Here is a 16336-nt window from a genome sequence, read left to right as displayed (position 1 = left end):
ACGTATAGTATAAAAACTGAGTAATTTATTATTATAATTAGAATTTAGAATTATTATTTTTAGAATTTTGATTCTAAAAATAAATGTACTCACCGTTTAGAGACCAAATGTGTGAAGGAAGTGAATGTGCTGCATACACTCTGCCAAGAGCCAGCGACGTGCCAGCCACCTGCCCTGCCTCCTCATTCGAACTCGAATCTGTATCCGGACTGGCGGCCGCGGATGCTTCGTAACTTTGAGAGTTAGGAGGAATGGCGATAGCTTCGTGGGAAGCATGTAAATCGGGCACTGAGGATAAAGATCTCGCACGCTGCCTGTCGTTCGACACTTGTATCCCTGGTATCGCTCGCAGCAAGCTGAACCCTGCACCCCCGGATACCACGTCCGAACTTGAGCTCGTTGAAAATGTCCTGGCTCGAGGACTCTGCCCCCCGTTCGCGGTGCTAGCCTTAGCGCCCATTTCGATGATGTTACGCAAATCACACTTGTCACAACCGATCTCCAGGATCACGAGAACAAGCTAAATACGACACCCGCGGCGCCGGAAGACATTGTACAAAACACGACCCGATTAAAAGAAAAACAAACGCTGGACGACTAACTGAAAAACGTCGCTAGTATCTACTTGTAAACAGCGTTGCATGTGCCGTCCTGCAAAATTTTGACAGGTTCCATATGTGCTAATCGATTTCAAACGAAATGTATCGATATCACAACTTAATAAGTTTTCCTATAGATGTTTTTTTAGTTTAAACGTTATAGACATTATTTGTATGACTCGTTTCATCGTAAGAAATTTAATTTGCAAATATTATTTTCAAAGAGAAAGTAATTGTATACATGTTGTGTCATGGAATTTACACAAAATAAAAATAGGCACTCATTATTCTCGAATATCATATCTTTTCTATAACTAGAACAATGAAAATTTAAATAAATATTACAAAATAAGGAGTATTTTAAAAAATCAATAATATTTTGATATCATGTAATCGATTTCAACAATGTGAAAATACGAACATCGATTACTAGGTACTACTGCGTAATTCCCTTGTAATCAAAATTTAAGTGTATGATTGATTGTTTGAAACTTTGAAGTCAAAATAAATATTTTGCACACGAAAATAAATATTTTTAAAAATATAGGTACTTAAATTTCACAACAAATTTAAATTATGTTAAAAGTATATAATTATGTACCTTCCTGTGACGTCAAACTTTCAAGTCAAGTTCATAAGCTTGAAAAAATAATAATACAACTATAAACTACTATTATTAACCGACTTCCAAAAAAGGAGGAGGTTCTCAATTCGACTGTATTTTTTTTTTTTTTTTTTTTTTTTTTTATGTATGTTACATCAGAACTTTTGACCAGGTAGACCGATTTCGACAAATTTTGTTTTAATCGAAAGGTGGTGTGTGCCGATTGGTCCCATTTAAATTTATTTGAGATTTAACAACTACTTTTCGAGTTATATCTAATAATGCGTTTTTACTTGACGCTTTTTTCGTCGACCTACGTTGTATTATACCGCATAACTTTCTACTGGGTGTACCGATTTTGATAATTCTTTTTTTGTTGGAAAGGGGATATCCCTAGTTTAGTACCATGATAAGGAAACCAGGATCTGATGATGGGATCCCAGAGAAATCGAGAGAAACTCTTGAAAATCCGAAATAACTTTTTACTGGGTGTATCGATTTTGATAATTTTTACTTTAATCGAAAGCTGATGTTTATCATGTGGTCACATATAAATTTTATCGAGATCTGATAACTACTTTTTGATTAATCTTTGATAACGCGTATTTACTTGACATTATTTTCGTCACCTTACGTTGTATTATACCTCATAACTTTTTACTGGGTGCACCGATTTTGACGTTTCTTATATAAATTAAAAGCTACTATTCGTCACGTGGTCCCATTCAAATTTAATTGAGATTTGATTCGTAATTTGTGAGTTATATCTAATATTGCGTATTTACTTGACGGTTTTTTCGTCACCCTACGTTGTATTATACGTTATATCTTTTTACTGGGTGCACTGATTTTGATCTTTTTTGTATAAATCAAAAGCTAATACTTGTCATGTCGTCCGTTTTAAATATGATTGAGATATATTGAGCAATTTTTGAGTAATCTTTGATGACACGTATTTACATGGCGATGTTAAGACGACTGTGGTCATGTTCAATACTTTGCCACAACGCCATCTATCAAAATGTTATGAAATTACTTCGTTCACTATCGATCAAATTACAATATTCCACTAGAGTAGAGAGTAGCAGTTTATTCGTTATAAATATATTTGAGCTTTTAATTTTTGAGTTATCGCTAATACTGGGTATTTACTTGGCTATTTTACGTCGACCAACGTTATATTAACCTCATTACTATTTTACTAGGTGGACCGATATCGATGATTCTTTTTTTAATCGATAGGTGGTGCTTGTCATGTGGTCCCATTTAAATATAATTGAGATTTGACTCGAACTTTTTGAGCTATATCTGATATGGCGTATTTACTTGACTGTTTTTGGAGTTTTCTCCTTAAGAATCGATTTTCATTTAAGGCCCCGGAATGAAAAAATTGAACAGTAAAATCTACTGAACGAATGACCTTGTTAGAGATGGCGTTCAGACGTTTTCTAATAACGCAATTAGGTTCCTATAGATGGCGTTATTGCATTCATTTATTTACAATTTGATATAGTAATAATATATTTCTTATACTAGTAAGCCTTTTTGTGCCTATTTAGACAGTTGATCTGAAGGGGTAAACTCCAGTCGTGCATCGGAGCTGTGTGAAAACATGAACATTACATATTTTTAATAAAAAAGACATAAACCGTAATTCAATATAAATCCGCTTCAACTAAAAAACCCGCCGTAATAAGCGATGTCAGCGCTTCGCGCGAATCGACGACGGGCCTTTTATGAAATTTCTGCCTACAATCGCTAACAAAATGTTAGAAATAACAGTAGAACATTATATAATTCTACAATTTTATAATGTCGCGTTATATGGAATACGAACAAAGTATTACTATTTTTTCGTCGATCTACGTTGTATTACTCTTCGATGTAATTGAAGTCGGTTTTTTTTTCGTTTGCGAGCAAACACAATTATTTTTTTATACAACTCAATCGACAAACAAGCTTACAGCTCACCTGATTGTAAACGATTACCGTAGCCTATAGACGCCTGCTAAAAGCATCGCAAGTGCGTTGCCAAACCCACCCCCAATCCCCCAGGAGCTCTGATCACCATACTCACCAAGTCACCACAGGAACACAATTCTATTTAAAAGCAGTATTATTTAACTAGTATCTTTTGTAAGGTTGGGCTGCTCCACATTTGGAGCAGAATATTTCCTACTGTGCACCTTAGTTAAACTATTACTATGGGATAGGCTTCATAATTATGAAATCTATTTTATTTTAACTACTAAATTACAAACGTTTAACATTGATTTCGATCTGAATTTTATTCGAATATTTTAGTCTGTGTATTTTCTCCAACTCGCCTGACAGCTAGACAGTAGACATTGACATTTCTTCTACGTTTACGACAGATTACTAGGAGTCATTGTTGATTTTGTTTTTACAAAATAATATTCTTGAATTGAATAACTTAAATGTAGGCAAGTGCTCGGTTTATAATCTTATATTCAAACATTATTCAAAGTAATTAATAGGACTAGAATAAGTTTAAAAGTGATTTCAATATGAACTCTGCAACCGTAAGTATTTTAGCAATAGTGTTTTCAAAGTTGTTCTAATCCTCATAAATTTATTAAAACCATGCCAGATATCACTGTTAAATGACTAACTATCGTATAATCTATAATAGCTCTTTTAATTTGCACTTTTTTTAAGTTCTTACCCATAAAATCGTTGTGTATTTCACCTGCTTTGCACGGCTTGAGCTGACGTAGATATGTTGATACGCTATTACAGCCAGGTGTGCCGCAGGTGCCGCTGCTCGACGACGACACTATAGCTTTTGGAGAAGAGGAAAATGCTAATAAACAGTTCATGTAAGTTTCCATAACAGAAATCACCTGTTAGTAACATTATAATCATGTTTATATTTGATTGATTTCCAAGCTAATGTTGTTTGTTATCTGCGATTGATAATAACTATTATGTAATATATTACAAATTTAAACTTTTTTAAAAATCTAATATTCATAGTTTATTTCGTGAATAATAATTATCTCGGTATGAAATGAAATGTAAATATAGTAGTTTTTAACATTGTCGGTGATTTCACTTAATTTTTTATTATCATTAAAAAGACGGAGACGAGACAACGGATAGACGGAGCTATTATTAATAAAAGAAAGTTTTGGAAAGCAATATCTTTATCTAAAGATTACTGTTAAATTTTTCTAATTGATTACTTGTTTATTGTTTTCCATTTTCAGACATCCCTACATAGTATTTTTCCACTTAGTCTTCAGAAGTGCAGCTATTGTAGTGTACATCTTGTGCGGTTGGTTCTCCGATTCGTTTATAGCGAGTTTTGTTTTGGTCATACTACTTCTGTCTGCTGACTTTTGGACCGTTAAGAATATTAGTGGTAATACTTATTATATTATTTTAATTTGCTTGACAATATACAAAATTCTATCACTGTTTAATTTGCCATAAACATAAAATTAAAATTCATACTTGACAATACTAAATACTGAAATAGTAATATTTTTAATTAAATATCTAAAATTAAGAAACTACAATTACAATTTGTGCAATGTTTGTAAATATGTGTGTCGTAAATCATCATCATTATAATTTCAGCCTATTGTAGTCCACTGCTACACATAGGCCATCGCAAGTTCGCGCCAAAAATGGCGTGAACTTATGTGTGTTGTTTATATATATATAGAAATTTATTCATTTTTGTACCCTCAAAAATGCCCCGTATGTCTAATTTCTGATATTAACAAATTGTTAATATAATTTTTAGGACGTTTGCTGGTTGGTCTCAGATGGTGGAACTATGTGGACGATGATGGAAAGTCACATTGGGTGTTTGAATCCAAACAGGTAATGTTTTTTGCTGTGGTTTGTGTTACAATTGATATTTTGAAGTGAAACTTCTTCACGCGCATTTGACTTGAGGAGTAAGCTGGTGAATACGTGACGAGAGCGTTACGAAAAGTGTGATCGGGCAAGGCGAATGGAAGTTGAGAGGGAGATCTAAGTTAAATAGAGCTGAAGAAGTTTTTTACAGTCTTGTGGTCTAAAGGAAATTCGTTTTTTATTTTTTTTGGTCTCCCTTTACACGGCAATCTGTCCCATGGGGATAATTATCAATAGGTCGGTTGCAATTGTACTAGATCGTTCAATAAGTCCCGAGACTAACCTGGAAATGGCGCATATATTAAAAACTCTTGATTTTTAAAAAGTACTGGCTATCAATACAAGAATATGTGTCAAATTTTTAAAAATGGAACAATAAAATTATTGATTTTGAAACATTAAGTGACGCTACGGTTGTAATTTCGATACAATGGAAAAAAACGAGTTTCGCGTGTTGATAAAACATTGTTTTTTAATGGGAAAAAATACCGTTGAAGCACAGCAATGGCTTATAAAATGTTATGCAGGATCAGCTCCCTCTAAAACAACCATTTGTCGGTGGTATGCCGACTTCAAACGCGGTCGCATGGACACCAATGATGGGGAACGCTCAGGTCGTCCAAATGAAGCAGTGACTCAACAAAATATTAACCAAGTCCTCAAAATCGTATTGGAAGATCGGAAGGTAAAAGTGCGAGAGATAGCCGAGATAGTGAAGATTTCAGCTGGTAGTGTTTTCACTATTTTACATAAAAATTTGGCCATGAAAAAGCTTTTTTCTAAGTGGGTGCCGCGTTTGCTTACAACTAATCAAAAGGAACAACGTATCAATGATTCAGAGCGATGTTTGGCGCTGATGAATCATAATAAAAAGGATTTTTTACGTCGGTATGTAACAATGGATGAAACCTGGATATACCATTTCACTCCGGAATCCAATCGGCAGGCAGCGGAGTGGAGAGCGGCTGGTGAAAGCCGCCCGAAGCGTCCAAAGACTCAGAAATCGGCCGGTAAGGTTATGGCGTCTATATTTTGGGATGCGCAAGGAATACTTTTCATCGACTACCTTGAAAAGGGGCAAAATATAAATAGTGACTATTAAATGTGCTTATTGGAGCGATTGAAGTACGAAATTGCGGATAAACGGCCTCACATGAACAAAAAGAAAGTGGTGTTTCACCAGGACAACGCGCCTTGTCACAAGTCCGTGAGAACGATGGCCAAAATTAACGAATTGGGCTTCGAATTGCTTCCTCATCTCCCTTATTCGCCAGACTTGGCCCCCAGCGATTACTGGCTGTTTGCAGACCTCAAAAAAATGCTTCAGAGTAAGAAAGGAGAATGATACGATTCCATACTTTTTTGGGCCAAAATGTAATGAAATGAAAATGGTATCAATTAATGCATTTAGGCTTATTGTTCCCTCGCTGAAAATTATCTATATTTTGGCTATCTGAGAGTGGAGTTATTAGACTTTTTGTAATTGAGGTTATGTTACAATGTCTATAAAAAAACCCGATCACTAAGTTCTTGTAGCACTAATGTTTGTTATATTTAGTGAAGAATGTTTGAAAACTCATTACAAATACTGATATACACTGTAACTATAAATAAATATCAGGAATGGACTCAGAATGCATCGGAAAACAGTAAACACGAAACGAGTGACGGACACAGTATTATTGTTAGCCAGCTGTCAAGGCTGTCATTAAGAGCCATTTCACAAAAATCGGTAACAATCCGCGAAATTGTAATATTTTGACGTCGTTAATCTCAGTGTTGGATGCAATAATGTAATTTATATTCTTGAAATATAATAGAGCAAACCTTTGTTGTAGTCCATAGTCAGATCAGAATTTTGATTTATATTATGTGTATAAAATTATTAACCTTTTCATCAGCCTCCTCCCTGGGTAAACGGTCGCAATGTATACTTTGAAGTCCTACTTTTCAATAACCTCTACGTTGAAACCATTTTTAAAAAATATCATAATATGTGGAATATAATTTTGTTGTCCACTATCATAGATTTTTATTCCATTTGTATCTCTATTAAACGATAAAAAAAATTTAAAGTTACGAATATTTTCCAAATAAGTACAATTTTTAAAGCGATATTTCTCTTAGAAAACTAAGAAATTTTAACGAACTATCTTCATCAAAGTAAACTTACATCATTAAGGAATACAAAAAAAAAATAATTAAAAGATGTAATTATTTTTAATACATTTTATATTAAATAATAAAAAGATAGTATATATTGCCACGCATCAAGCCCGGTAAATCAGTCGAGCGCTAGCGCTCTTAGAGGTACGGTCCACGCCAAATTCTGCGCAGCCGTCTCTTTCGCTCACACGCGCCAAACGCCTGTTGTTATAGCGGATAAAACGCATTTGATACTTTCATAATAAAATATAAATAAAATAAACATATTACGAAAATGACTGTAAAATAATATAATGATAATTTCTGTAAACAAATGGATAATTTAATTTTCTTTTCTCACACTATCAATACAAATAGGCATTTCAATCTGTTTGTCTTGTTATTTGTTAATTAATATGTTTGTCGGTGTCGATGTCATTAAATGCTTTTTTATTCATATCGTAAATATTAGATTCATTCGTAAACTGAAAAAACTAAATCAATTAAAAAAAATTGTTTCATAAAATTGATTTTTTTAATTTTATTTTAAATTTATTGACTGTTGTTATATAACATACTTAAAATTTTTAACAAATTAATTATGTAAAAAACATTTTATACCATAGTTATAATTTTTATTATACATCAGAAAATGATCACGATGGTCTTTTGGTTGTCACACTATACGTACTAGCACAAAGATCGCGCGGCTCGTACGACTCGCGCGATGCGACCAAATTTACCTAAACTTGCAGAGCGTAAAATTGTGAAATGGCTCTTAAAAATATGTTTTATTTTAAATCAATATGAAATCGATAATCGTTTTGGTTTATCAGATATTAATTGATATTTTCGATATTAATGTAACTTTATTTGAAATGCACATTATTGTTTACAGCTTTAATTGTGCATCTAAATATCTTGAGTTAATTAACTAGTGCAAACATTTTCTTTTTGAATTCTGTATTCGATTATAATTGAATCGATACCCAAACAATTTGATAAAAACTATCTTTCTCAATTTTCTCCGCTTCCAGATTCAGAATTGAGCTGATATTTTATATTTTAAAATAAAAAAATATGACCAATTTTTTAAACCATATCTCTACTTATTACATTTTGGCCCAAAAGTCCCCATCTCCTTTGACTCAAATAGTGAAGTTATCGCAGCAACGGAGGCTTATTTTGAAGCCAAAGACAAATCGTTCTACACACATGGGATAGAAAAGTTAGAAAAGCGTTGGAGGGACTGTATCGCTCTTGGAGGAGACTATGTTGATGAATAAAAATTAATTTTATAAAAAAGACCTTTTTTTAGTACTTAGTCTCGGGACTTATTGAACCACGTGTTAGGTAATTGCTACTTGACTTCATACTTCCGCTTATATCTATACTAATATTATAAAGCTGAAAAGTTAGTTTGTTTAAACATGCTAATCTCAGGAACTACTGGTTAATATTGAAAAATTATTTTTGTGCTGGGCTTTAGATAGTTCAATTCAGTCTTGTCTGGGATTATATGTGTGCTCTTGTGGCTATGCAACCTTTATTGGTGTGACAGTGGTCATCTGAGTAACTTTTTTTTTGGTGTGGATACAATAATTGACAAAAACGTCTAGTGCTAGATGTTTTTTTTTTTTTTTGTAATAAATAAATGGTTGCGAAAATTGCCCTCTTACTATAGTTAGTTTTAAACTTCTGTAACTCTTGTGATTTTGTAAACAGGTTTTAGTTTATCTTTATTTAATGTTGTGCATACATTTAGTTTAAATGCATGTCAATCGAGTGTCATTATTAAGCTCAATAAATAAATTCAATAAAACGAAACAGTATCAAATTAAATTCATTTTTTTTCTAATTTTGTCTAAAAGTTCACACATATAATCACGCGCATGACCGATTGAATTATCTATATAACATTTAATTTTACGGCACGTCACTGCAGGAGAGTTGACATAAATATCAAGGTATAATGTATGGGGTAGAGCACAGTAGGAGATATCTTTTTCTAAATCTATAACAGCGTGAATGTAAAAGTTCCTCAACATAACAGAATTGTTTCGGGCGGCAGGGACACGTCCAATGCCCGCACTGTCGTCCTGGGACAATCTCCCACTCATTTAACGTACGCCCCTGTAGCAACTTGCGCTGGTTACGTACGCCACCACACACCCCTGGAGTCTAGGTCGTTTCCTTGCGTGCGGCTTCATCCTTCTGTCCGTTCTTCTCGAACGCCACCGTAAACGTCGTGGTGCTCTCTGTGTTCACAGTTCATGAGTAAGTGCTCGAATCCGACATAGTTACTATGCCTGATGTCGCTGACGCAGAGGTAACCCTGCCGGCCGAAATAAGAATTTAACGGCCAAATAATAGTGTTGTGTCCCATAGTAACGTAACCTGAACTCCTAGGATTGCTCTGACCATATATTTGTTTGCCGCCCGAACAGTACTAATAAAATGTATTTGTAATAGGCAGAGGTTTACAAAATAAACGTTTGTTCCAGAGTCGTGTGAACCGCAACGAAAGTCGTCTGTTTTGGATGGGACTCATACTATGTCCACTAATCTGGTCTGGCTTCTTCATTATCTGCCTATTTGGACTTAAATTTAAATGGATGGTATGTGTTTAATTTTGTTTGGCTAATAGTTTTCAATTAACTGTGTTGTTAATTAATTTTATTTTAAGGAATATTTTAATACGTTTTTAATGAACTGTAATTACTGTACTGTGTGGCTACGGTACTAAAGAATATAGCCACCCCTTCCCTTCCCGTGGGTGTCGTAAGAGGCGACTAAGGGATAACACAGTTCCACTACCATCTTGGAAATTAAAAAGCCGACCGATGGCGGGATAACCATCCAACTGCTGGCTTTAAAATACACAGGCCGAAGACGGGCAGCAGCGTCTTCGGTGCGACAAAGCCAGCCCTGCGGTCAGCAAACCGCTTGAGAAAGCGTGGTGACTATGGGCAAAACACATGAGTTCACGCTATTTTTGGCGTAAACTTGTGGAGGCCTATGTCCAGTAGTGGACTGTAAAGGCTGTAATGATGAACTGTAATTTATTTACAATATTTTATTTGCATGTTTTTCAAAGTTATTTATAATCTAATTTTTCGAGTTAGGGGTCATCCATTAATTACGTCATACGTTAAGGGGGTAGGGGGCCAACTAGGTGTGAAATTGTGTGATGGTGGTGTGGTATCCAAAATTTTGTGACATCACATTTCTAAATATGATACATCTAACTGTAGTTTTAAAACGATATTGCAACTCCATACCTATTAACGATTAACTTAAAAAATTTAAAATTTAAATTGTTTTGTTTGGGAGCCGAAAATAAAAGTATTTTGATAATGTTTTATAAATTTTCATACTTAATATTGATTTTATAAAAAAAAATAATAATCGAGGAAGGGTGAGAAAAAAAGGTCGAAGTCCTCAGTGAGGCTGGAAATCAAAGTACATTGTAGAAACGTCAATAAAATCTAATCAAATCACTTTTTTTACAGCTATTGGTCTTAATAGCGTTAACATTGACTGGCGCCAATCTATACGGATATGTCAAATGCAAATTTGGCGCGAAAGAGAACCTACAGTCCGCGACCACAGATTTCGTGAAGAAGCAATTGTTCCAGAACGCGTCGTCCTTCATGTTCGCGCAGCCCACGCCGCCGACCACTGGCAACACTGGCGTCGTGTAGATTATTAATGTATTCTGTGTCACTGTAAATTATTGTTTAAATATTAAATTATAAGTAAAATGTGTGCTTTATTTGTGTACCTGTATATTTTTTGTTTCACCTTATTTTTTTTTAATTAATTCAGAACATAATTATAAAATTAGTAGGATTGACATAGACACAATGACAATTTTAGACCATTACTTTATATTATTTATTGCACTAAATAATTTAAAAATAGTCGTTGTAACTCATGTACACCTAATAGCAATCGTTACTCATAGTAGGGAATATATTCACCAACCCGCATTGGAGCAGCGTGGTGGATTGAGCTCTGATCCTTCTCCTACGTGGGGAAAGAGGCCTAAGCCCAGTTGTGGAATGTATCTGTACAGGCTGAAGCGATATTTGTAAACATACAAATATACATATACTACGTATGTACATCTCATATCTGTGGTGATGTTGGAGAGCAGATAGTTCTTTAGATTGTTTTTAAAAGTGGGCAGCGATGAACTTACTTGAATGAATCTTGAGAGATTATTCCAAAGGTTAGCAGTGCGTACAGAAAAGTAATTTAAAAGAAAGTTGCTGTTATGCTTATAGGAACTTCGAGCATCGTTGTTATGCAAGACCGTCTAGAGCGTGTGCGGGTAGGAATCAATTTGAAACGGGACCGAAGGTAACGAGTAGACTATCGTGGTGTATGTTATAAAGGGAAGAAGCTACTTAAATTGAGTAAGAAAATAAGAGATGCAATCATATTTGCTTAAACCAAAAATAAAAAGTATTGCAAGATTTTGTGGACATTCGACTTCAATTACATCGACAAGTAATACAACGTAGGTAGACGAAAAGAATAGTCAAGTAAATACGCATTATCAAAGATTACTCCAAAATCTGTAATCAGATCTCGATGAAATTTAAATTAAAAATCATCAAAATCGGTACACTCAAAAAAGTTATGCGGATTTTCGAGAGTTTCCCCTCGATTTCTCTGGGATCCCATCATCAGATCCTGGTTTCCTTATCATGCTACCACACCAGGAATATCCCCTTTCTAACAAAAAAAGAATTATCAAAATCGGTTCATAAACGACGAAGTTATCCCCGAACATACATTAAAAAAATATACGGTCGAATCGACTGAGGAGGTTCCTCCTTTTTTTGAAGTCAGAAAAAAAAAGAACTTACTTATACCGAGTTGTGAAAGACTATGAGATCTATGATAATTTGGTCTGCATTTGTTCATGTTTTTATGAGGTTTATGAAATTTTTTCCCATAGGGTACCAACATAGATGTACCGTTTTTATCCTCAGGTCAGTGTGCTCCAGTGGCGCAATCGGTTAGCGCACGGTACTTATAGGGCAGTGCCTGTGAGCGATGCCGGGGTTGTGAGTTCGAGCCTCACCTGGAGCATTTTTTGTATACTAATTTTAAATATAACAACAATGTCTGTGTCTGCGGTGTCGTAGCTCTCGAACGCATGGAACGATCGATGGCATTTTTAGGCTGAAAGTGAATTTTTTTACAGTAGTTCTCATCTATGTTTGTTAAAAATCAATCGAGCAGTTTAAAGAGTATCATCTCATTTCCAAAATGATGTAAGGCATTTTCGGCGTAAAATTAAATTAATTTTTGTTTTCGTACGATTCTTATTTGCACATATAATAAAAAAATAACAATTATACGAAAATAAAAAGGGCAGGAAAGCTCTCTAAAAGAAAGGAAGGGAGGAAAGAAGAATAGCTCTCTTCCCGTGGGTGTCGTAAGAGGTGACTAAGGGGTAACACAGTTCCACTACCACCTTGGAAGTTATAAAGCCGACCGATGGTGGGATAACCATCATAATGCTGGCTTTTAAATACACAGGCCGAAGACGGGCAGCAGCGTCTTCAGTGCGACAAAGCCAGCCCTGCGGTCACCAACCCGCTTGCCCAGCGTGAATACTATGGGCACACACATGAGTTTACGCCATTTTTGGCACGAAATTGTAGAGGCCTATGTCTAGCAGTGGACTGCGATAGGCTGAAGTGATGATCATGAAGGTTATTTGCGAAGGACTTTTCTGATTTCAAACTTAATATTTATGCTTTTATTAATACTAGCACATTTTTCTTTCTTTCTTAATATTTGACGACATAATTTAAAGATCCGCAATTGGTAGAAGAAAAAGGGCCTACCAAGGAACACGTACCGCTTTTACCCAAAGTGCAGTGAGCTCCAGTGGCGCAATTTGTTAGCGCACAGAACTTATAGGGCAGTGTCCGTGAGCGATGCCGAGGTTGTGAGTTCAAGCCTCATCACTTCAACTTAATACAATCCACTGTTCGAGCCTCATCTGTGTTATAAATTTTTACTACATCGTCAAATTCAAATTTTACTTAAAAATATGTTTGTGTGTACCTACTACAGCAGTTTTAGCGTTTTTTTTTTTAATCTATTTATTTATGTATAAATAAACGCCTCACACTCAACGCCCCCCACTAGGATTATCTCCTGTCTCGGAGGATACGGAAACACGCACAATACACAAGCACAAACTCCCAGACCACGGCAAACATCTTTATGGCCAATACAAACGTTTTCCATGTGCGGGGATCGAACCGCGTCGTCAAAGTCCCAAGTACCCATATATTAGTGTATTATCTATGAAGTCAAGCGTTCATTTGAATAAAGAGATTCGATAGAGTACCACACGGGATTCTTATAAAAAAATTATCGTGTCATCGTTACATGGGTCCAGTATTGTAATGGCTGTTGTCGTACTTACATAGCCGTTCTTCTTGTTTGGTCATAAGTGGTTTTAGTTCCTCAACTAACGAGACCACGTCAGGTAGGGAAAGTAATCCCGCGGATCAGCAATCCCGCATAAATTAGCGGGATTATACCTGCAGGATCCGAAAGATTTGCGAGATTTTATTTTTTCCAGCCTGAATTCGTATAATAATACGAGTATTTAAGGTACGAACAGTGTTGAATTTCTTAGTATAATTATACTATTTGTACTATTATTTCATGACTTGCAGTATGTAGTACCGTAAAGCTATTACGCTAAGATATTACGCGAAACATACCAAAATTGTACCTTCAGGTCGATCAACTTCATTTATTGGTCGAATTATTTTGTTTTTATTGTTTACCCTTCCATATATCCGCGAGAGAACGAAAGTAACCGACATAGCCCACAGAATTAACAAGTTGAAGAGGCAGTGGGCTGGTCATCGTTGTCGTAAGACCGATGGCCTTTGGAGCAGACGGGTCCTGGAGTGGAGAGACCGCGTCTTGGCAAACGCAGTGTGGGATGTCCTCCGGCCCGTTGGACCGTCGATCTACGTAAGATTGCCGGTGTAGGCTGGATGAGGATTGCGGAAAACCTATGTCCAGCAGTGGACTGCAATAGGTTGAACTGACTTCCATATAAAGAAGTTATTTATCAGGCAATAACGAGTCAGTCGTTAAGAAGCTCCGGGGATTTCCTATGTAATGTTTTACCAAGTAATTTGTATACTGATGTACGTAGATATACAAATCCTTTGTGTTTTACTATCTCGGTCGTTGTGACTAGGTAGGATGGATGTATTTTATGTATGAGTGTGAGTGAGACGTTGATTTACGTACAAATCAATCAATTTTCAATTACGGCAAGTCAGCACTCGGGGTCGGATTTTCCTTCCCCCACGCGGAGGGTGGATTTAGCATTACATTGTACCAGTTGTTATTTCTTTCAACCAGGCATGGAAAATTTTATTGCCAAGTTGGCTTCCTGAGTCTATTCTTTGGTATTCTTTTACACTATACCATACTATATTGAGATAGATCGCTGTATTAGCGATAAGGCCGCCTGTTGCAACTGATACAAATTCTATTTTTATATATCATTTGTTATGCTGTTAAAACCTTGTATTAGTGTGCGAAAGTGTAAATAAATAAATAAATAAAATATATTGAATATTGTGTACGTCTAGAATTTCTGGCATGTTCTTGATGTGACGTTGGACCTTTTTTATGTGGTGAAAATACATCATGGATACCACTCCAGCGCCGTTCACAAAAGCAATAAATTTTGAGAAATATGAAGAAAAATTCTATTCGTTATCTTTTGTATGCGTGAAGCGCCTTTCGTCAAAGCAATAAAAAGTGCACAATACACGTATGTTATCGTAGTCAACTAGATTCAAACAGAAGTTATAGATAAGGCACAATTTAAAGAAAAAATTATTTGTAATAAAAGAGATATTTATTATTATTTAAAAGGGATTTAAATTACTATGAAACACGCTTTTTTTAAGCAATAGTGTAGCTGTTAACTTATGTTATTAGTAACGCAACAAAGTATTCCGTTACTTTAACAGATTCACTATTATCACTAGGAAGTTGGCATAGTTAAATAAAATATGTTTACGACCCAGGTCAGAGATCCGTAATTATTAAATCGATGGAAAAATGAACTACCAATGAACATCTTCCGTTTTTGCCGACTGTACAGCGAGCTCCAGTGGCGCAATTGGTTAGCGCACGGTACTTATAGGGCAGTAGCCGTGAGCGATGCCGGGGTTGTGAGTTCGAGCCTCACCTGGAGCATAGTTTTTACTACACCGTAAAACAGATTTTTTTACGTTGTACATTTTTTATTTACATTAAATTTTCATGTAAATGTACAATAATATTTTAAAGCACGTGTAGTCTATTATAATTAATTATATTCGTTTTGCAATAAAAAAAATGACTAGCCAAATTAGTCACAAATATTTTCAGGTGTACTTATTTCATATTTCCATCGGAAGCAAAAAGGAATATATATATATAAAGATGTGATGAAGATGATATTTCGATTATGGCTGAATTTTCAGTAGGTTTGTTTAAGAAACTTGAATTTAATAATTATATTTATTAGTATATAGTAGTTATAAGTAAGTATTTCTATCTGATAGCCATCACAGCGATAACAATCGCACGACTTACCTAATTAAGATAATACCTAGAAACTGAAATCCACTAATTAATATTTTTGATTATTATAAAGTTAGTTCAGTGACTTAAATATGTAGTTTTACTTTTAATTTTCACTTTTTAATACACGCATCTTACATCGCTTTCATTTAAACCCAAGTAATTGCAGCACAATCATAACATTGAAGACAAAATAAAACCTTGAAATAATAAAAAAAGTAATGTGATCTATTATATAATTAAAAATAAAATTAGTAATGAAATAAAAAAGATTTAAATACTTTAAAAATTTATGCTCCAGGTGAGGCTCGAACTCACAACCCCGGCATTGCTCACGAATACTGACGTATAAGTACCGTGCGCTAACCAATTGCGCCACTGGAGCTATAGCAATCAAGGCGAAAATTTGATACGTATACTAAGATAGAAATATTTAATTGTGTTGAGTGACGTACTTCTTGAC

The 16336-nt window shown here is 35.0% G+C and overlaps 1 protein-coding gene and 3 non-coding genes across 5 annotated transcripts; 3 read left to right on the top strand and 1 right to left on the bottom strand.

The window, feature by feature from the left end:
• The first annotated feature begins 3548 nt into the window (after positions 1 to 3548).
• On the top strand, positions 3549 to 11000 carry LOC123660020 (uncharacterized Golgi apparatus membrane protein-like protein CG5021). 2 transcript variants are annotated; one of them, XM_045595162.1, is made up of 6 exons: positions 3549 to 3746; positions 3979 to 4043; positions 4434 to 4588; positions 4976 to 5055; positions 9741 to 9854; positions 10749 to 11000. In XM_045595162.1, the coding sequence occupies exons 1-6, from the start codon at positions 3732 to 3734 to the stop codon at positions 10938 to 10940; spliced, it is 621 nt and encodes a 206-aa protein (XP_045451118.1). In that variant the 5' UTR covers positions 3549 to 3731; the 3' UTR covers positions 10941 to 11000. The 2 variants fall into 2 exon arrangements, with proteins under 2 accessions (XP_045451118.1, XP_045451117.1); XM_045595161.1 differs by having other exon boundaries at positions 3964 to 4043.
• Positions 11001 to 12247: 1247 nt separating this feature from the next.
• Trnai-uau lies at positions 12248 to 12339 on the top strand. Its single transcript is given in 2 exon segments — positions 12248 to 12285; positions 12304 to 12339. It is a non-coding gene; the product is annotated as a tRNA-Ile (tRNA).
• A 3073-nt stretch (positions 12340 to 15412) lies between these two features.
• On the top strand, positions 15413 to 15504 carry Trnai-uau. Its single transcript is given in 2 exon segments — positions 15413 to 15450; positions 15469 to 15504. It is a non-coding gene; the product is annotated as a tRNA-Ile (tRNA).
• A 662-nt stretch (positions 15505 to 16166) lies between these two features.
• On the bottom strand, positions 16167 to 16258 carry Trnai-uau. Its single transcript is given in 2 exon segments — positions 16167 to 16202; positions 16221 to 16258. It is a non-coding gene; the product is annotated as a tRNA-Ile (tRNA).
• Between the last annotated feature and the right edge of the window lie 78 nt (positions 16259 to 16336).

Source organism: Melitaea cinxia, chromosome 14 (assembly GCF_905220565.1).
Source record: "Melitaea cinxia chromosome 14, ilMelCinx1.1, whole genome shotgun sequence".
Classification (NCBI taxonomy): domain Eukaryota; kingdom Metazoa; phylum Arthropoda; class Insecta; order Lepidoptera; family Nymphalidae; genus Melitaea; species Melitaea cinxia.
This window is presented reverse-complemented; position numbering and strand designations above follow the sequence as displayed.

Excerpts from the sequence above, each read along its gene's own strand:
- LOC123660020 (XM_045595161.1), top strand. Across the intron at positions 4,589-4,975 it reads GACCGTTAAGAATATTAGTG|GACGTTTGCTGGTTGGTCTC; the intron begins GTAATACTTATT and ends TATAATTTTTAG. Across the intron at positions 5,056-9,740 it reads GGGTGTTTGAATCCAAACAG|AGTCGTGTGAACCGCAACGA; the intron begins GTAATGTTTTTT and ends CGTTTGTTCCAG.